General features: G+C 44.0%; 4 protein-coding genes and 1 non-coding gene across 5 annotated transcripts; 4 read left to right on the forward strand and 1 right to left on the reverse strand.

Annotated features, from left to right (window-relative positions):
• The first annotated feature begins 318 nt into the window (after positions 1-318).
• On the forward strand, positions 319-1,592 carry LOC137978902 (uncharacterized). Its single transcript, XM_068826023.1, has one exon. It carries the CDS (start codon positions 584-586, stop codon positions 1,430-1,432), a length of 849 nt encoding a protein of 282 aa, XP_068682124.1. The 5' UTR covers positions 319-583; the 3' UTR covers positions 1,433-1,592.
• Positions 1,593-7,215: 5,623 nt separating this feature from the next.
• LOC137980613 (uncharacterized protein F54H12.2-like) lies at positions 7,216-8,610 on the forward strand. Its single transcript, XM_068828067.1, has one exon. It carries the CDS (start codon positions 7,216-7,218, stop codon positions 8,608-8,610), a length of 1,395 nt encoding a protein of 464 aa, XP_068684168.1.
• A 1,007-nt stretch (positions 8,611-9,617) lies between these two features.
• Positions 9,618-10,239, forward strand: LOC137980614 (uncharacterized). Its single transcript, XM_068828068.1, has one exon. The coding sequence runs from the start codon at positions 9,730-9,732 to the stop codon at positions 10,237-10,239; it is 510 nt and encodes a 169-aa protein (XP_068684169.1). The 5' UTR covers positions 9,618-9,729.
• A 2,073-nt stretch (positions 10,240-12,312) lies between these two features.
• Positions 12,313-12,386, forward strand: Trnay-aua (transfer RNA tyrosine (anticodon AUA)). The gene has a single exon. It is a non-coding gene; the product is annotated as a tRNA-Tyr (tRNA).
• A 158-nt stretch (positions 12,387-12,544) lies between these two features.
• LOC137980615 (uncharacterized) lies at positions 12,545-15,763 on the reverse strand. Its single transcript, XM_068828070.1, has 3 exons — positions 15,482-15,763; positions 14,725-15,416; positions 12,545-14,615 (listed from the first exon to the last, which is right to left on the reverse strand). The coding sequence occupies exons 1-3, from the start codon at positions 15,761-15,763 to the stop codon at positions 12,545-12,547; spliced, it is 3,045 nt and encodes a 1,014-aa protein (XP_068684171.1).
• Positions 15,764-21,528: the final 5,765 nt, after the last annotated feature.

A 21,528-nucleotide genomic window follows, 5' to 3' on the forward strand; every position in this document is an offset into this window, starting at 1 on the left:
CATGTGCATATATTATAACCACGAAAACAATGAAGGGGGCGTGCATAAATTAGGGGCATGTTGGGGCATGACGCAATGTGTCGGTTTTAACCCTAACACGTGAAAGAAGGGGGCGTGCATAAATTAGGGGCAAGTTGGGGCATGACGCAATAACGGTTGTAACCCTAGCATAACCCTAACGCGTGAAACAAAAACACGCGCGTAACCCTAAATAATGTTTCGTAAGGTGCGCATAAAATAGTACTGTGTGTGCATATCATTTTTATCGGTATGTGACTAGACTGGTTTGGAGAGAGAGCGAGAGAGAGAGCTCTTGCCTGCTCAGGAGTTGAACTATGAATAAGAGATCGCAGCAAAAGCAAAGACAAGACTAAGGAAAACAAAACAATCACAAGTACACCAGATGACCTCATCGGAAACCAATCAGAAACAACCATGACCTCATCGAGAGCCAATCAAAAGACAAATAGGTCATTTATGATTGGTTTCTAATGATGTCACTACCCCATCATACCTTGAGGGACAAACGTTTTGCTGTTATAAAAGCGTCGCTGTAGCTTACTTTTTTTCATGAGACTATATCATGTCTGAGAAGAAAGAACAAATCGTTCCAATTCGAAAACCCACTCGGCCATCCAAACCACCTACCAACAAGAAGCCAGAAGTCACACAAACATGCATAGGAAACAACGCTATGACCATGGAGGAGATAAAGGAATTGCAACCCCCAGCCACACCCGCTGTGCAAGTCGTGGAGCAGACCTACCAAGAAGGGGAAGGATGGGAGCCCAACGAGCCCACCACTATTGAAGAACTCATGGGGCAGATCCCTGATGACGTGCCAATGGAAGTTGATACGACATGCCCTTTTCATGGTTGTTTGTTGGAGTACCGAACATCAGACAACGGTTTTAATTACGTGAAATGTCCTGAGTACCCCTGTGCCTTCATTGCAAGCCAACAAGAATTAAACCGGTACGTACAAGCCGTGGAGAAACAACGGCACCCTCAGCTTGTGATTAACATCGACAAAATACATTCCGAATGGCCAAAGATGCTGTGTTATTGCGATAAACCTTCCACCCTAAAACAGAGCAAATCTGAGAAGAACCCTGGCCGCATGTATTTCAGCTGTCGGAGCCGCACATGCCCCTACTTCCAATGGCTGAACACTCCCTGGAACCATAAGATTCTAGTCTTCACCTTAGAGAAACTGAATCCACCACCGCAACATCCTCGATACCCAAACTTTAAACCACGCCTGGTGGCTTATCAACCAAAGAAGAAACAGAACGTAGTACCATTTCGACATCACCCATACAAGCAGAAGGGAAGATCGTTCGAGAACACACCCCAAGCACCATCCGCCTTTCAAATGGCCTCTCGCATGGCCCAACGCCTATCTGATGGATGTTTTTCAAAGACCGCATGAACTGTGTTCAATATTGTAAAATAGTTTTTAATTGGTTCAATGTTATAATAAAAAGAGAATACAACCATATGATTGATGTAGTTGTCGTTGTGAGTGAGAGTGAACGAATGTCGAAACCGAGCGAGATCACAGTGATCACTGGAGGCGCTAAAGGCACCGATGCCTGGGCCATACGATGGGCGTGGCAATATGGGTTGCGTATTATGTGCATTCTCCCTTACAACCACCCTATCACCCGAGTGAATGGGAAAGGCTTGCGTCTCTGTGGCGGACATGATCCCAAACTTGTTCATGCCTCAGCAGCCTCACATCCGGGGGATTTATCTCTTGATGTACCGCGCATAAACATGATCTGGTGTAACTCCCCGGACACGGAAGCGGATCTGGTCTGTCGAGCTGCCAATAAACGGTTACAGCGTACATATCCTTCTTCATCTTGTAAAGTCAACGGGTTATTGCAGCGCAATTATTGGATTATAAAGAAAGCTGATACTGTGTACGCTTTTGGGAAATTTGCACGAAACAGTCAAGGATTAGAGTGTGTGGATGGTGGGACGGGGTGGGGCGTAGAGATGGCATGCCTGATGCATAAACCATTGTATCTGTAGTCGATGACGCATAATCGCTGGTTCGAGTATGATCGTGTTGAGGACAGGTTTGAAGCCTGCCTCAAACCTATTACGTCATTGATGGGCAAGACATGCGCCATCATCGGTACGCGAAACATGGAAGCTCATACAGACCCGTGGCGCAGTTTACAGAACATGTTTTCGAATCGTTGGGGGAAATAAAGTTCCAATGAAAAGCAAAATATACCTTCCTAAGATTGGTTCCTAATGATGTCATCGGTCCATCATACATTGAGGGACACAATGTTTGAAAAGCGTCCTTCTTGCTCACTGTTTTTTCATATTGCCTGAGGATGAGAAACGTTCATTTCTACAGTGAGGTTTCAAGAGCTCTTTTTAAAAAGAGAAAAAAGACACGGGACTGTCTTGAAAGAATTCCTAACACAAACCTGGTGGATGAAGACGAAGTTACATCCCGTTGCTCAGAGTTTCAAAGAAGGGCTCGAGTTCAAAAGCAGCAGTTACACGAGCGCCATCTCCAAAGAAAGAAATGTCGCCTTCCAATGCGAAAGGACATACTCGAAGCGTTCTGGAAAAGCTATGAAAATCATGTTAGGGAGCGTTATTCAAAGATTAATGGAGCAGAAGAATCTGATGCGTGTCTAAAAGCAACCATCTTATCGGTGAACAAAAATGATATTTTAAAACCGTGGCATGAAGAGTGTATGATAATGTTTCCCCCTGTAGAACAACACCATATGATACCCTTTAATGATCGATGGGTGCAAAGACAGTTGACGGAGAAATACAGCATTGAGAAGATGAAAGAAAGATTGATTGCTCGAAGCGTGTCATTGGATGGTCTCACTCAACCAATCAATGTCCAGATCACTGTATAAAAAGAACTCACCGTTTCACCAAAACGATAGTTTACAGTGACAGAGATAGAAGCAGACCATGAATGACGCATTGAATTTAGAGGAGGCCCGTAGGACAAGACAAATAAGGCATCGTCAAGCCTTTGACGTTGAACACGCATTGAGAGAAAAAGTCAAGGAATTGAAGTCTGTGGATGATTGTATGAAAGAAAATGATATGCAAGGTCAACACCAAACAGTGCGGAACCTGGATAAGCGTCGCCTCCATCTCGAAAAGTCTATCATCAAACATACCATACGATGGGCTACCATCAAGGAAGAGGAGGAAATGGCGCAAAAACGCATACAGGAAGAAGGAGAGGAGAATATAAAGGAGATAGATAATCGCGTTTTGGAAATGAGACGAGAACTGAACGGTCTGAAACGTTTAAATCAGAGTTACCAAGCATTGTACGAGGCCAAATGTCGTGAAGTGATCCTGTGGCACTCGCGGTTGAGTGATGTGTTAGACTTGCTGTTGTGTGAACTGTGCATGGAAGAGAAAAACGAAGCCTATGTGGAAGGCACGCCCGAAGAGATTCTTTGCTGGAAACCGTGCAATTGTAATTTTGGGGGATGCAAGACTGTGCGTTACATTTTACAAGATAAATAAAATGTTGATGTAAAACTGTGAAGTTGTTAGTGTCATGAAACCGTCACCCTTAACGTACGAGTTCCCCGGAGAGCCTGGTAGTTTGGGCGGGGTCCAAGCTTTTGCCAAAGCACATGGGTTAAAAAGACGCGAAGCCCAAAACCTACTGCAAGGGGTCTTAAGCTACACGTTACACCGTCCCCGCCGAAAACATTTCCCTACATTACCCACCTTAGTGTTTAACATCGATGAACAATGGGTTGCCGATTTGATTGAATTGCAAGGGTTAGCACGTTGGAACAAAGGGAACCGATACGCCTTAACGGTAGTAGATGTGTTGTCAAATATGCTTGGGTCGAACCCTTGAAGAACAAGACAGGGGTAGCGGTCACACAGGCCATGCAAACCATCTTGACACGATCCGGGCGCACACCGCAAAAATTGCAGACAGATGCAGGCAAAGAATTTTACAATCGAACGTTCCAGACTTTGATGAAAAGGAACGGTATTCATCATTTTAGCACGCATGGGGACGCTAAAGCAGCCCTAGCGGAACGGTTCAATCGCACCTTGAAAGAGAAACTGTACCGGTACTTGACAGCCAAGAACACGCGGGCATACTTACAGGTCTTACAGAGTATCGTGCAGGGATACAACGCTACCGTTCATCCGAGCATCGGCATAGCTCCAAAAGACGTAACGGGCGTCAACGAGGCCCAAGTATGGCACCGTCTATACGATAAACGATTGCTAGCTAAGAAAAAGAACAAGCAGACGCTTTTGGTAAAAGGGACACGGGTGCGTTTGAACAAGAAACATCGACCATTTGAAAAAGGGTATTTGCCGGGGTGGACAGAAGAGGTTTTTGTGATCCGGCGAGTCGTTCCAGGGGTAGTACCCACCTACAAAGTACAAGAATGGGATGGGACTCCAGTGGAAGGTACATTTTACAGACAAGATTTGCAAACGGTGACAGTACCAGATGACGGACTGTTTCGCATAGAAAAGGTTTTACAACGCAAAGGAAATCAGTTCAAAGTGCGTTGGCAAGGATGGTCTGATAAATACGACAGTTGGATCGATGCAAAGACCATTCGCAAGTGGAAAGGGTGACAGAACTATGGGTGATTTCTACGTGACCTTACCGAGTGATCCGTCACCTGAATTTCCAGATAACTCACCATCCAGTTTTAAGGTCCGGCTGCCCCAGCGACTAACATTGCCGGGGCAGGGTTGGCGAGTTGCCTTGAGCAGTATGTCCGTGCCTGACACTCGTGTCAACCTCTACCATTTGGTACCAAAATACGATTTTCTGTTTTACACAACGCTGATGAGATCTGGGGTTAGATCAGAGGTGCAAGTTAACATGATGAATATCGATCAATTCAAGTGGGTGGTGGATGGAGAAAGTTCCATGAAAGCCTGTATTGATTTTCTCACCCAAATGCGCCTAAGGGATCCCTTTCAAGGGAGTCATTTTGTGGACGATACGGGAAAACGTATCTACATAACCTTTCGGTGGATACAGCGAGGAAACGAGCAAGACTTGCTGATTGACAATACAAAGATCAAACTCGGTGGTGTAGACAACACTCCAGAAATTTGGATTAATGGTACCTTGGCTATCAAGATGGGATGGCTGACAGAAACAGGGGAGTTGGGCCATAACCTGTCTCGAGAGTATATAGATGACAAAGTGCCTGATCTGACAACTTCTGAGAAGTACCGAGATTTGCTGGATAAAGATGGAAATGGTGTGTTCTGGGCAATAGAAAAAAACTGCCTTCGATTAAGCATGAGTTGTAATTGGCGTTTCACCAACCTGAACCATGCCTTTCGAATGGTGGTTGGGGAGCCTTCTCGCACCTTGCATGTGTACTGTAATGTAGCGCAGAGCACGATTGTGGGAGGAATGAAGACGGATTTATTGCGCGAAGTCTGGTACGAGAGACGAGGAAGAGGTGTGATGTATTTCGAACCCAAACACAAACAATTTCATCCAGTGCGCCAAAACACCTACGAAACATTGCAAGTGGACGTAGCTGAAACAAACGGGTCCTTGGTTGCATTTCCTAACAACAAATCTAACCGTACCTTGGTTACCTTGCATTTCATCCAAGATAAATAGGGCAGCCGTAAAGGAATCACCTTTAGTACGAAACGGTTAACATGCGAGGAGGAAGTCTGACTCGATACACACCCCCGCAAGTGGGAGATGGATTATGGAAAACTCTATTGGAGATAGGGGCTCCTGCTGTAGCAGAAGGGTTGCAGAGTTTGGCACAAGGTAAAGCGCTTGATGCGGCAGCAGGCACGGTTTTGCGAGCAGGAGTCAGCGGGTTGAAAAGAAAAGCCAGTCAATCGGTAAGGTCTATGATGCAAAAAACAGCTAAACGAGCTAGGAATAACATCAAATCAAAGGCCCGTCAAACAACCAATCATGTGCGGGATGTTTTGGCTGTGTGATGTGGACCAATCAAAAAGCAAGAAAGGATTTGGACCAATCAGCGTCAAGAAAAGCTCTATAAAAGAGACAACTTCATTCCCTGACAGTCATACACCATTTCATGTGCAGAGCACAAACACCTCCATCTAAAAGTACGTTCCATCATGTCTATTCACAAAGAAACCTCTCACGCAGACCTCAGTGCAGAGAAACAAGAACCTCACGGCGCACCATTAACCCACACGGACCTATTAAAACCGTTAAATGCAGAGAGGAAAGAAACGATGCAGAAAACCATCCGAGAAGCGGTCAGAAAAGTGCTGATTCTGCCAAAGATAAGTATCGGTGAAGTCAAGCAAGCAAGGAAAGATCCTGCGGCAGAAGTGAATGGAGACCCCCAAAATTTGAAACGGAAAATCACAGTGCCCCAAAAGCTACGCACCCCTGCTCCAAAACGGAAACGCATCACACCTCGAAAGTTAACGGATGAATGTGAGCGATCAATGAACCTGCAAGAAGTAGGAACGAAAGAAGAGGAACACAGCAAACTCATTGCTCGCCTAGCACTAGCCAAACTGAAAGAGATGTTGAAAGATGAACGAAAAGCCGAACAAAAGCTTAGAAAGTTGACTGAACGCATGCTGGAGCATAATGACATATTAGGAGAGTCCGTTTCAGACCAAGACAGTGTCGTTGTCATTTCCTCTTGTATAAAATGGTTTGAATAAAGCTTGTTCGTTTCAAATGATACAATATGGTCTCTGTGTGTGTTGTTGTGCGATACTTGGCACTGTTGGCGATGGACCCGCGAGGTGAGCTCCTTGCGTGCTTGTTGCCCTACAGAGCTCTTAGACACTATCGAGCAATGGCCATCAGAGGGTATTGTCCCACAAGATCTATGGGTCAGTTTGTCGCCCATCAATGTAGGGCGCGTGATTGTGTTCTTGCTATGGTTAAATCAGCGGCCTTCCCCACACCGTCAATGGGCCCATATATCAAGCCGTTCCCCCTTCCAAATGATCTCAGACTTACTAGACCACCAACAGGGACACGGACTCCATCATGCCGCGATTAGTAGTCCGATCCATTCCTAGACGCGAACGGCGATTGCGGGGGTGGGGGCAGCGTGGTGGCTGGATTTCCAATCACGTGTCACCACCACCAACAACCATGGACTACGAGCTGTTCCGTCGGTGGACGAAACAGATAAAACCCAGGCAACGTCGACGAACAATCCACAAACGACGTTGACCTTCGTCATGAGCAAGTCGTTGAATTTCTGGGCTTTACCAGCCCAAGATGTGGCTATTCAAGGATCTCGATGGGTGGGTTACTCCCCGCTCAACAATAGCAGTATTACCCCCTTGGAATTAACCGTTTCCGAATTGGAAGATTTTGTCGATTTGAATCAAAGTTATTTAACCTTTGACATGAGACTACCTACCGGTGCGAACAATGCTGGTTTGTATGCGGACGGGCAAGTCACGGCAGCTGAAGCAAATCAATCGGGAGACGATTACACCAAGTACGTTTACCTGGTCAATAATGTGGCGCACACCATGATCCAGCAATTTGACATGCGGTTGAATGGTACGTTAATGACTAAACAGACGGGCATGTATGCCTACCGAGCCTTTGGTGAAACCTTGCTGAATTACACGCCCAGTGAAGGTGAAACATTGCTGGCTCCACAAGGATGGGTGAATTATTTGAATGTGAATGCTTCCCTGCAAGCCACCAATGCTGTGAATGATGACCGCCTTGTTAACGCTGGTATGTTTGCTACTGGAGAGACGAATCCCTTGAAAGTGTTAACTTCCAAGTTTTTGGGGAACGGATGGGTGCGGCTGATCATGAAACCGCATTTGGAAGCTTTTAATACAGGAACCGTGTTAGTTCCTGGTATTGAAATCAAGCTGCGTATCACCTTTAACAGTCCCGAGTTCTTTTGCTTTGGTACAAGGATGGCGGGCAAAAAGTATCCAACCCTGGGTCCGAATGATATCCAAGCCAAATTTTATCTCTGTAGGCTGACCTTAAACCCTACCACTTACACTGCACTGACTAAACGAAGACATAACAAAGGCATGTGGGGTCGTTATCCTACCGTCTATATGGATGTCCGGACATTCACGTTTGATGGGGATAGTACCATGTTTAAGAAAACAGATCTGTTTCAAGGCCGCGTACCCGACCGTCTTATGGTAGGATTATTGGACAGTCGCGCCTACAACGGGAATTTAGATCATTACCCATTTGCCTTCCAAAAGTTTGGGGTGACCCGCATTCGTCAAATCATACGCGGTGAGGAATATCCCTACGAAACCTTGGAACTGAATCAGAATGATAACAAGAAAGATTTGTGGGGGTACCATCGTTTCCTGCAAGCCAGCGGTGCTCTGGGTAAACACCAAGAAAGTATGCTGAAACCGGGGGATTGGGGCCACACCAAGAATTGCACGCTGTACCTGTTTAATAATGTCGCAGGAGGAGATGCAGATAGCCCCTTGCGAAATCCGCAACAACAAGGCGATGTCACCCTGGAGATCAATTTTGGGGCTAATCCTGGTCAAAATCTGATGGTGGTGGTCTGGGGCGAGTTTGAAAGCGTGATGGATATCAGTGGCACGGGCGTGGTGAATTACGACGTTTAAAATTCATACCTTTCTGTATTAAATACAACCACTCGCATTACTTGTGTAACAGTATCATCAATCAGTGCTACAACAAGCATCGATGGAACTAGTACCCTTGAGCGACCGACAGCTAACAGCATTGGCAAAACGCGACCCTGTTTTGAGGCGCGTGTTTTGGGGTGTATACCCTGAAGATCAATTACCACCACTCCGCCAAACCGCTGGGAGACAAACGCATAGGGCTATGATTGTCAACACAGACCCTAAAGGAGAACCTGGACGTCATTGGTTGGGTTTATGGACTTCGGGAGATACCTGCGAGATCCTCGACAGCTATGGCCTTCCTATGGATACGTACGGAGTACCTCATGTCTTGGAATGGATATGGCGCTATTTTCCCGTCATCCACCGCAACGAGCGAAGCTTACAAAGTTTGAACAGCCGCGCTTGCGGGCATTACGCTTTATTGTTTCTACAAGCACGGTGTCGAGGCAAGAGCATGCATGAATTCATGGCTGATTTTTCTTTACATGATTTAGTAGCCAACGATCACCAAGCAGGCCATCGCATCCTAGTACAGTTACCCCCATCACTTCAAACGGACATCGTGGACGGTGTAGAAAATAGTCAGGCGTGTTGTTCTAGGCGTGAAGCTATGTATCATTGAAATAAAAGTTTCCAATAAAAAAAATAAAAAATAAAATAAAAACCGTGTCGTGGTCATTGTTCTTTTTAAAAGACCCCACTTTATAGACCTATATCATTTGACACCATGCCTGCAACAAGAACACGTCGAAAACGCGCTCCGCGCCATAAAACACGGGTGACTCGAAAGAGGCGGCGAACCAAACACCAGAAGGGAGGCATTTTTCCTTTACTCGCGTTAGCCCTTCCTGCATTGACCGCCGTTGGTAAAGCAGCCGCCTTAGGGGGTGTAAGTGCCGCGGCAGGATACGGGATCAAAAAAGCTTTGAATAAAAGACGGTGAAACATGGGGGAGAGAATCAGATAGGACTATGACGACCGGAGAGAGAAGGCTTTTTTTTTCGAACCCCCTGCAGTCTTTTAGTGACCGGTCCTTCGGGCTGTGGTAAGACCACCTTCACGCGGGAATTATTGAAACATGCTTCTCATTTCATGGACCCACCACCTCGAACCAAACACTATTGTTATGGAGCATGGCAACCTACATTTAAAAAGATGCAAAAAGAGGATGCTATACATTTTCACGAAGGCATTCCTAGTTTAGAGGAATTGGATGCTTGGTTTGCACCACAAGGTGGCGGGGTGTTAGTGTTGGATGATTTGATGGATGAAGGAGGAAGAGACAAGCGTGTGTTGGACCTATTCACAAAACATTCCCACCATCGGAACATTACCGTATTGTATTTGTGTCAAGATCTGTTTCCACCGGGCCCTTACGCAAAGACCGTGTCGCGCAATGCGCATTACATAGTTTGTTTCAAGAATCCTCGGGATTGCACATGGCTACGAGCTTTGGTGTGTCAGGCGTTTCCGACCGAGGTCAAAGGTGTTATGCAAATATTTCGTCATGCTACGGAACACCCCTTTGGCTATTTAATGTTTGACTTACACCCAGCCTCTTCAGATGACCGCCGTCTGTGGACGAACCTATGGCCTTCGTAGGGGTACCCGCACGTGTTTGTACCTATAGAATCACGTCATGCCCACGTCACCGCCTCCCCGTTTACGTAGACAATTTACATTCCTACGACAGCTAGCTAAAGAAGCGCGTCATTTACAGCGTCAAGATCTTTTACGTCACGCCAATGCTGATCAAATCAATGCTGTCAGCGAAGTCATTTTGAATTCTTTGAAAGGGAGAGTACCCTTATCGCCAACCACGGTACGCGCATGGCGTCCTCAAAAACAAACTTTGCGAACCCTACCTCACCGCAAAACGTCCTTAAAAAAGCGACGCGACTTGTTGATGGATCAGAAAGGCGCTGGCTTTTGGCGGGGACTGAACAATGCTTTAGATGGTTGCTGTGTTCACCGTTCTTCATCATCATGATCGAGTTTGTATTCCGCCCCACCTTCTTTGAAGCTCTGAATGTGAGACCTTTGATAAACCGTTGTCGCGCGTGGATACGACAGAGAGCTAATGACTTTCGTCAAGCACTGAACGAGGAATTGTTTTGCTGTTATCCTAGACCATGAATAGAACAGCATTGCACAATCTCATTGAAGCGTATCAAGAAGCAAGGCGCTGGAAACTACAAGCTGAGGGGTTGCAACTTAAATTACAAACGTTACAGGACGAAAGAGAGCTCTCTCGTAAAAAGGTACAGACCTTGGAGCGCGACCTAAGCATATTGAGATATAATTTGATGTGCAAAGCCTGTAGACATTATTGGGACACTATTATTGGTCAACGACGGAGGAACGTTTGAAGTCTCGTGCTTAGAGTGTAAACAGTTATTCATTTCGCCACCCCAAAAACGATGAGTACTTTTCGCGAGTATGTCATGGTTCCTGCGGACGAAATGTCGCGATTGACCGATGAATACAAAGGGCGTTTGACCGAGAACATGCGATTGACTAAAGCGGCTCGTTTGGCAGCTGAAAAACACTTATTGTTAGACTCTAACATGCCAAGCGGTTTGAAAGAAGCACGTGTCAAACAAGTATCGCGTCCATTAAATCGATTAATCAAAAAGATTCGAGGGGGGCCTCCAGTAGCAGCCCCACTGCCTGAAGGAGAAGAAGAAGATGATGAAACAGATGCTATGATTGAAGGACCCACAGCCACACTGGTGCGGAGTTTGCTTAAAAAAGCGCATCGCAAGAAAGGTGCTACCATAACGGTAGGTAACGCCGCGGAGACACCACATCGTCCCGCCTTACCGCCCAAACCCAAACGCGTGCGTTTACAAGTACCGTCCTTGTCCTTGGAGGAACAAAGAGAAGCTCCCCTCCCCTTTGCTGAAGTTTTGGGATCATCCCCAGGGAGTACATCCAAAGAAAAAGCTGAGGTTATTGTGAATAAACTCAAACGCCAACGGCGTAAGAAAGCGGCTACGGAAGTAGAACGTTTGAAATCTTTACCAGCGTGGGAAGCATTTGACCAGGGACGTCGAACCCGCCGCAAACTTGATGGGAAGGACTACTAAAAAACGTAAAGCCCCAGCACGCAGATCGCTTCGGCGCAAACGCCCACAACGTGGAGAAGGATTAGACATTCAAAAATGGTTGGGGAAGACTGGGATTGAATTTCATTGGCCGGGATATCAATACATGGGGCCTGGAACACATTTGAAGAAACGGTTAACGCGCGGGGATCCAGGTATCAATCGATTGGATAAGATTGCCAAGCAGCACGATATTGAGTACGCCAGAGCTAAGAATTTGCGTGACAAATGGAAAGCCGATGACAAGATGATTGCCGCCATCAGCCGTTTGCCGGGCAAGAAAACTTGGACGGAAGCTATTGTTAAACGGATCATGCAAGCTAGGCGCAAACTCAAATTGTGAAAAAAAAACTGTAATGTTGTTTGTTTTTGATAATCTTATGTACAAGCGGGAACGTGTCGACGGTCCTAGTGACTAGTCGGTCCCTTTGTTTTTTTCAATAAAAAACTTGAAAAAAAGTGAAATTGTGATTGAGTGAATCTCTTATAGCCTATGCTCATTTAAAAATCATGATGAAAGATAGCCTTATTTTACCGCAAGAAACGTGTCCTGTCGATCGCTAAGTTGCCGCCCATAGCTCGATCGGTTAGAGCGTTGGACTATAAATCCGAAGGTTGTTGGTTCAAATCCCACTGGGTGGACTATTTTTCTTTTTTTTTTTTTTTTTTTTCTCCAGTGAAACAAATTAAGAGAGCCTTGTGACAGCGATTTTTCAATGAAAATCATTTTTAAAAAAACTGTAAGCGCCTTTGAAATGTTGCTTTTGAATTCCTAAAGAGCCTACATAATTAGAGCGTTTTTATTCATCATCTTCATCCATTAGTTCGACCATTGTGGCAATAAGATCTTCATCTTCAGAGTCCAGTCCTCGATAGCCATATGGATAAGTGATCGCTGTTTGCGGGTCCAGGACGCGCTTATTGAATACCAATTTGTATTCTTTGTGGGCTTCTTTGGTCCATAGTTGATAGTCTTTCGAGACGTGGACGATTTTGTGTGTCTGCGCGACGCGGGTTTTTTGCAGTGAATCTAAAGGCTTTTGTATTTCCTTCAAGGTGTTTTCACGCAACACTTGATAATTGAGTTGTGTCATCCCTTCGACGGTCAATGAAAATCCTCGTACTTTGCAACAATACTTGTCTTTCTTCGTACGATATCCATAATTCTTCGGCCCCCCCGAGCAAAACTCTGTGATGAAATCTCCGTTGGTTAATTCATCCGTAAAATCGCCCAAATAATCGCCGAGCACTGGTTTCATTTCTCCCGGGGATTGCACGAAAATCACACTGTCTGTATCAAAATACAACACCCTTTCGTTCAACAGTTCTAGAGCTTCATAGAGACGCAAGCGCGCCCAACAGGTAGTGAAACAGGCCACGAAGATATTCAGATTGGGGGAAATATTTTCACATAACGCTTCCTCGCGATGATGGACTTCCACTCTTTGTTCGTCGATACAGCTGACAAAACGAACATTATGTTGATCACTGTCCATGAAACTACAAAAGGCTTGAGGTTCAATGAATTCTTTCACTTGCAATTTGTTCACTTGCTGCCCAAATTTTCCCCACATGGAGTTTAACATCAGTTTGGCCAAAGCCCGCTGACCAGGATTGACGGCAATCTTCTCATATTCTAAGGAGATACCTTCTTTCTCTTGAAACTGAGTTATGTAGAGTTGTTTCTTTTCCTCTGTGTCGCACCATGCGGGCCAGCCTGAAGCTTCCGTTTTCAACTTGAGCCAAGTGTTCACATAATCTTCGAACAGGCCTACTTGCGTTTCTCGGAAATGCCACACTTCATGAATGGTTTGGATCACGTAACCCATCTGTTCCGCTTTTTCTAGTTCTGGTGTACACCACGTACCGGTCAATGCTCTCTCCTGTTCGTTATGGCCACACCAAGAGACTTTCCCATGGAGAGGACGGTCGATGTTTTCCTCGACGCAGGTACGACACAGAGGAAACGTGAGTTTGTTATGAGTTCTGTATAGTAATACAGGGTGGAAAAGGCGATACGGTGGTACTACTGTACATTTTGCGAGACCAAAATAATCGGAAATTTGTTTCTCTCGTGGCGGGGCGTAAATCATTTCAGGATGTCCCACCGGATACTTCTGGGTCTTATTGGTCCAAGGGTAGAGACTAGTATAATCATAACATTTGATTTGTTCAGCGGCATGTTCTTTGACTTCGTAATGAAGACGAACAGCATTTGTGCGGCCACCAATAAAGGCGTCTCGAGGTGAAAGCGGTTCTTCTAAATCGTACTCTGCGACAATCTCAGCTATTTCCGGATCGTGGTTCTTACATTTCTGCCATTCGTACTCCCAGATGGTTTTTACAGAATAGCCTCGATCAGAAAGACTTTGTAATCGTAACACGGTTTCTTGATGAACGTCGGCCATGGAGCGGTCGTTCAGTCGGCGGTAGGTTTCTGAGCGCTGAGGAAAACACTTCGGGCAACCATGCCAAAAACAGCCAAGAAACTCGTAAACCGTGTTGGTCTCAACATCATAGCCATCGACTGTCCACCGGGTGTCTGGAATGCGATATTCGCCTTGATTCCTAGCATGTTGTATTCGCTGACGGAACCGCAGGTCGGAGCTATCATCGCCTGTTTCCAAGAAAATTTCTTCCAACTGATCTCGTTCGTCAACGCTACATGCAAGCCAGGCGTCTCGGCGCAATTGCTGTTCCTCAAACGTTAACCATTCCATAGCCGCTTTGGAATGATTGACATCTAAACGCCAACCGTAGAGAGGCAATGGTGTTTTCTTGCATGCGATTGAGGAGCAAGTCTCGATTGCAAGCCGAGGCGATAGTGATTTGTTCAAAGGGGCAAAATCGGGTGCGCTTGCGGAAATCGCGCTGAAACGTGAGGCAGCCTTCGCGCAATAACTGGACGTCATCGATGCAATAATCTTCGAGCTCTTGGCGCAGATGAAATTGAACCCCATTTGATTTCTGCTCTTCATACCACTTCTCAAACTTTTCTTTCCCTTCTTTGCTCATTCCCTCGGGCATGTAATCTTTCTTGGGAGGCAGTTCACCGCGGTAATCGTTCTCCATATTGGAGCAGGTATTAAATAAATGAGGAAAGTAACCTTTTTTAAACTGATCGGGGTCGAGTCCAAATGTTTTTGTAAAAGAACAGAGAGGTCCAGGGGTAAACGACATAGAATCAATGAAACGAATGTAGCCTCCCAGATAAGTAAGTTCCAGTACTTTACCGCCATTGCGAACCTGCTTTAATGCTTGTTTGCGACGGTGCAATGCGTCAACGATAAAATAAGAATCGTACCCTTTAAAATTATGGGCCAAGACGGTGATTTCGCGCGTTTCCTCTTCTGTTAAGACTTCTAACCACTCTAAAAAATGATCAACGCATTGGGGTCCGCGAAAGATTTTGGGGTCGCTATTTTCAGCGGTCATTCCTACGACCAAATTGGCGATATGTTTCCCGGTGTTTTGCATTGCCTCTATGTCAAAAAACACTAAAAGGGGTTCCTTATATTCGTCTGGTTGTTCCTGGTTTTCGGTCTCCGTATTAGATCGAAGGGTTTGTAGCCCCTTTGAGGCGTCTCCTCCTTGCTGACGCCGCCGTTTTTTCCGCTTGGCCAGTTGCACAGCTCGTTTCTCTTCCCGGATCTCATCAGGGTCCTTGGCCTTCTGAATGAAGCATCGATGCGTGTTAAGGTCTACTTTCTCGCGACACGACGGACATGCCCCCCAACCGCAGCAATGATCATCTTGTTCTTTTCTTCCCACGAGGAGTTTTCGGAAATGGGCGCATTTCCGTCGCGCTTGACAGACAGAAGGTTTTTGAGGACCGCTAGGTTTCCCATCTTGTGCTTTACTACAATGGAGTTCGAGACAGGAGGGTCCATAGAAGACTCGGCGACAGCTATTGCAGACGTGGGAAGCCAACCGTTTCGTCTTGTATGCCTCATGGTAATCAGAGCATGTTTCTTGACAGCAGGCAGGGCAGTGAATTCCGGTAGCATTAGGGCAGGCATGCTGCCCCAAATTATTATAGGGGTGTAAACACCGCCCGCAGAAATAACTAGTACTGAAAAAACCTGGTAATGACGTGAGAGTATCGTAATGACAGTTTTCATGTAGGATCGCCAATTGTTTTTAGCCTTCGCCAAACGCAAAACATGCGGACGCGCGATCTACATCTACCATGATGACTTGATATTTTAGAAACAGCGACGGTGCTAAGGCAAACCGGGTGAGCTCATCTATTCCGCATGGTCCGGGGATGACATGGGCCTCTTCATGTAAGAACAATGCTGCTTCGTATTGAATATTTCGACCTCGTTTGAATCCTCGGCATTGGGGGTGATTCTCAGCGATAGCTTTAGCGGTGACCAGCGCTCTAGCGCAGCACATGTTTTTAGCATCCTTAGGAATCTTAATGATACATTTTTTCTTCAATCGAAACTTGGTTGAGGCTTGGTGACCGGGCTTATAGTCTCTACCATGTCCCCCACCCTGTGGACTGGCGCGCACATGAACAAATTCTAATTGAAAGGTATCGTTTAGTTCAAATTGTTCATTGGAGTTTAGCATTCGACTCATGACATTCATGAATTCGTCGACCCGCCTAATATCATTTCGCCATTCTCCTGCTTGAAATCGCGCGCTGTGAAAATTGTTATCGAGCCGATTGGAACTTAAACGAAAAAAGATACGGTCGCGATCATCAATATCAGGATTATCGAGTAAGCGTTCCAATGCCCTGCGTAATCCGTGGATCAGTGCATGCATTAAATTCTGCCCTTGTAATATTGGCCCAATCTGTTGGACTCGAGTTTCAAAGACGCGTTCATGAACTCCCATTCTTTTCGACTGACGTTCTACTACGGGCTCAAGGGTAAATTCTATGCGACCAGATTCCTGAGGGGATTGTAAAACCCCAGCGCCGTGTTGCTGACTATCAAGAGAGGATGATGTTTCGGGGAGATTTCTTAACTCTCTGTCAACATCTTCAGCCAATTCACGCAACAACTCAACCGTATCTTGCACGTTTTGTTCTAAAAAACAAAATCAATAACAGTTCTATTAACTAAGCGAAAAATAAGTTAGTAGGTAAAAAACTAGGAAAAAAAACTAATCGAAAAAAATTGTTGCGATTAAATCTCGAACCAACGACATCCGAGTTCCCGCGATGTAAGCATTACAACACTAGAGAAAAAACATGACAATTGCGTAACAAATCCGAGTTCTCTGCACATTTCACGGAAAGTACTCGTTTGTAAAATATCATGCTTCTCAACACAGCGTCGCAAATCATGATTTTCAAGCAGAGAAACATGAAAAATGTAAACAACAATTACGACTTTTTTTCCCATGTCATAGTTTGCATTATCACAAATCCAAAATCGCTGCGCAACGATTAACCTATACTCTCATCTTCACGGAAAGTACCCGCATGTAAAATATCACGCTTCAAGGAAGCAATGGAAATCATGTTTTTTTTTTTACGCATTTCAGTTACCTTCTTCAAATTGTTCCAGCGCTTGCACGAGCTGACTATCAAGCGAGGATAATGTTTCGGGGAGATTTCTTAACTCTCTGTCAACATTTTCTGCAATTTCACGCAACAACTCAACTGCATCTTGTACGTTTTGTCCTAAAAACAAGATCAATAACAGTTGTTGTAACTAAGCGAAAAAAAATTTTAGTAGGAAAAAAACTAGGAAAAAAAAAATAATCGAAAAAATTGTTGCGATTAAATCTCGAACCATCGACATCTGAGTTCCCCGCGATGTAAGCGTTACAACACTAGAGAAAAAACATGACAATTGTTTCAAAATCAGTTCTAATATTTGCGTAACAAATCCGAGTTCTCTGCACCACGATGAATATATATATATATATATATATATATATATATATATATATATATATATATATTCTCATTTCACGGAAAGTATTCGTTTGTAAAATATCACGCTTCTCAACACAGCATCGCAAATCATGATTTTCAAGCAGAGAAACATGACAAATGTAAACAACAATTACGACTCTTTTTTTTTCCCATGTCATAGTCCAAAAATCCAAAATCTCTGCGCAACGATTAACCTATACTCTCATCTTCACGGAAAGTACCCGCATGTAAAATATCACGCTTCAAGGAAGCAATGGAAATCATGTTTTTTTTTTTACGCATTTCAGTTACCTTCTTCAAATTGTTCCAGCGCTTGCACGAGCATCAAATCATCTTCGAATTCGTCATAAACTTGATTCAGGGCGCTGTCCGTCAATTCTTCAATCCATGGCATATTCTCCATTTTTGTATGTCCTCGCTTATCTTTTTCTGGTTTCACTCAATGAGTTGGAAATAGAAGTGGTTTGTGTGGGACCGTCTTTCGCTTTTATATGGTTCTGGATTATACCACTATATTTTATTGGTGGAATTACTAGAAAAGATTACTACACAACATGCTTTTAATGTTTTTTTTTACTTCCCACAGAGATTATCCTGTAAGGATAAGAAAAAATCTTTGATGGTATTGTCCAATTCTCCGTAAAGATTAAGAGATAAAAAACAACGAACCAATATTAGTAAATCCATAAGTTTGCTTGAAACCCATTGATTATTGACTTTTATAGAATTGTTGGCTCCTAAAGGAGCCGTTTTTTAAAAAAGGTTTCTGCTTCAAGAGCAAGGATACGCAGTGACGATGTCCCAACGCCCAGATGTTTTAACCATGACGATTTCCATTTGATCGGTATCACATCCGCCTAAAGATTTTCCAATACTGTACCCTATATTTATGTATCGAACTTTAAAGACCCTACCATTTTTGGGCAATATATAAACATAAGGCACAGTTTGCTCCTCTTTAGGCGGATAGTACAATCTGCTGTTTTCTTCCCGCTTTCTTCTCTCCAGCTCTGTGATGGTATCGAGAATTAAACGGGAAACATCCACATTATCATAAAATTGGGAAGCTCTCACAGCCTTTTTGATATGTCTCTCTATGATGTGGTTCACAGCCTTCTCCGACAAGATAACCGTTTCTGTTTCGATCACTCTCATCATGGTTTTGGGAACATGATGATCAGTTTTTTCAAGACTATTTATAATAGCACATGATATAGGGGGTATGTTGGAAAATTAAAAAAACGATTTAACCGATCTACCTTTGCGGCATAAAAAATTTCTTTAAACAAAGCCTTGGCCGACATAAAAAATGCTCTCTACAACTCCTTAGAGGTTTCGAGGTAAATAAAAGCGGCAATCCTGCTTTTAGGACGTTACGCCTCTCTGAAGGAATAATAGCGCAAAACAGCGCCTTTTCAAACAAAGCTCATCTCATTCACAATAGCACTATTTTCTTAATTGCGATCAAAGCGGAGGCAAGGAAAAAAGAAGCGTTTGAAATGCGGTTTTTTCTAGTTCGAAACGTCTGCATAGGTACAAGAGAGCCTTTTTTCTAAAAGATGTGAAACATTAGCAGGCTTTGAAGAGTCTTTAATTTTGTCCAGATTTGCTATCAACCACACGTTTGGTCTTAAATTAGTGAAAAAGTAATTGGTTTCATATAATCCAAAAATCGCCCGTAACGTTTCAAACATGCCCTGTCTTGTTCGTACTTCATACAAAAAACAACATTGTATTGGAAATGTTAAACGACTTTCAACCGATATTCTACATCTGTCTTTACCTTCAAAAGGCGGTACTGCGGTAAAAACAAAGGAAAGGTAATTAGTTTATAAAACAATGAAGTGCAGGCTGTATTCACAATAACAAAAATTTTTTTCGCGGAATTTGTCCCGGTACAATTAGTAAATTCAGAGAGCCCATGAAACAATACACGACTTGCATTTTTTCCAAACGTTACGCGTCGGTGATCAAGAGCGCGTCAACGCAATCATTTAGTTCAAGGAACGAACAGGGTAGAACTGTTGCGCTTTGCAGACATCTCAAGACAGTAAACAGATTGAAGCTATGAACCAGAAAAGAAGTTATTGCACGAAAGAATTCCAGCCACGCAAGATCATCAAACATGTTTTTGCAGAAAGGTAGGTCTTGTTTTCGTACATTGCGCTATGATCTTACAAACAAATTTTTTAAACTATCTAAGTTGGTAATGTTAAGGTTTATTCCGATGATGATAAAAAACGTTTTCATTCTTCTGACTTCTTTGATACGGATTCGCAAAATGATTTAACTGAGAGACTCTTACAAACATATTTGGTGGTGTTAAAGGGTTTAATTTTCATGTTTCTTTGCTGATTGATTTTCTTTTTATGGCAGACTGGCGACTGAGGGACGAAAGGACAGAATTACAGAAAAGGAAAGAGTGAGATCCTACCTCTTCGACGCAGCGCAAGAACGTTTGGCTCAAATACGTGCGAATCGCGCAAAAGCAGAATCCCGCGATAGGGAATCAAGAGAACGATCAAAAATGATTGATAACATAATAAGAGAAGTCATCGCTTCATGTACCATAGATCCGTTTCGGGAATTGGACAAGTTCGCAGCTTCTTTAAGGCGTGAAGTTGACGATGCAAATGACTTTTTTCCAGTAGATTTTTATGTAAGTGAAACGAATCGCGCAAGTAAATCTTTGTAGTATACGAAGAGGTTTTTTCAAGTTGTAGCTTATTGCATCCGCGATGATGTTAATGGTTCACTCTTTTAAAAGGAGAGATCATTTTTTTTCTCGATTTGTAATTATAAATATTCGTTGTGAAGTGATTGGTTTGTTTTTCCTAAGTCTTGTCTTTGCTTTGCCGCGCGCTAGTCACATACCGATAAAATGATATGCACACACAATACTATTTTATGCGCACCATACGAAACATTATTTTAGGGTTATGCACGTGTTTTTGTTTCAAGTGTTAGGGTTAAAGCTGCGCTGCTCACATGTTGTTTCACGTGTTAGGGTTAGGTTACAACCGTTATTGCGTCATGCCCCAACATGCCCCTAAATTATGCACGCCCCCTTCTTTCACGTGTTAGGGTTAAAACCGACACATTGCGTCATGCCCCAACATGCCCCTAATTTATGCACGCCCCCTTCATTGTTTTCGTGGTTATAATATATGCACATGGGATCGAGGTTTTTGGGTCTGAATGAGCCCATATAACTACTGTACGTCATTACATCTACTCCTTCTTCTGCAAGAAAGGAAGTGTATTTTTCAGCAAGGACTGATATTAGAATGGCTTTTGTAGCAGTGAAGACGTCTTTTTCAACAAAGTGTTTGATTTTATCAAATGCTCTGTTATAACCTTTGCTTTCGTCATCTTCTTCTTGGCAATTCTGCTCAAGCTTAGCCAGCTGCTTTGGGTGAACATATTTTTTGCAGCATGATCGATGATACTTAATCTCCATGGCTATAGTGTCTCGTCCATCAATGTCCAATATCATGCGGCTGTCATTCCGAATCCGGGCTGCTTTAATTAAAGTGGCACTACCAAACTAACTTATGTTTAGTGTAAGTGGTTCCCTTGTTGTTGCTCCTTTGCCGTAGGCACGGTCGACTTTGTATTTCTGACAAACTACACATTTATCAATGTCGAATGTTTGAAGTTGTGACCTGCAGACCCTCTTATGTGGGGGCTCAATACTACTAGACAACCCAACAGACTCTTCTTCCCGATGCTCCGTGGCATTACAATGGTTTTGCTCCGCCTTAGACACTTTTTTTATGTCTTTTTTTTATCTTGGTAATAATGCCGGTGATATCTCCCCTTCGGTCCCTCATTCCAGTAGTCCTTCATTATCATCCATATTAAATTCCTCCTCCGAGTCGAGCA

This window comes from Montipora foliosa, chromosome 12 (genome assembly GCF_036669935.1).
Source record: "Montipora foliosa isolate CH-2021 chromosome 12, ASM3666993v2, whole genome shotgun sequence".
In the NCBI taxonomy this organism is placed as follows: Eukaryota; Metazoa; Cnidaria; class Anthozoa; order Scleractinia; family Acroporidae; genus Montipora; species Montipora foliosa.

Coding starts and splice junctions, on each gene's coding strand:
- LOC137978902 (XM_068826023.1), top strand. CDS start 584: ATGTCTGAGAAGAAAGAACAAATCGTTCCAATTCGAAAACCCACTCGG.
- LOC137980613 (XM_068828067.1), top strand. CDS start 7,216: ATGAGCAAGTCGTTGAATTTCTGGGCTTTACCAGCCCAAGATGTGGCT.
- LOC137980614 (XM_068828068.1), top strand. CDS start 9,730: ATGGACCCACCACCTCGAACCAAACACTATTGTTATGGAGCATGGCAA.
- LOC137980615 (XM_068828070.1), bottom strand. CDS start 15,763: ATGCCTGCCCTAATGCTACCGGAATTCACTGCCCTGCCTGCTGTCAAG. Junction 15,417..15,481: donor ACAAGATGATCATTGCTGCG/GTTGGGGGGCAT, acceptor TGCTTCATTCAG/AAGGCCAAGGACCCTGATGA. Junction 14,616..14,724: donor AAAGAAAAGTTTGAGAAGTG/GTATGAAGAGCA, acceptor CTCACGTTTCAG/CGCGATTTCCGCAAGCGCAC.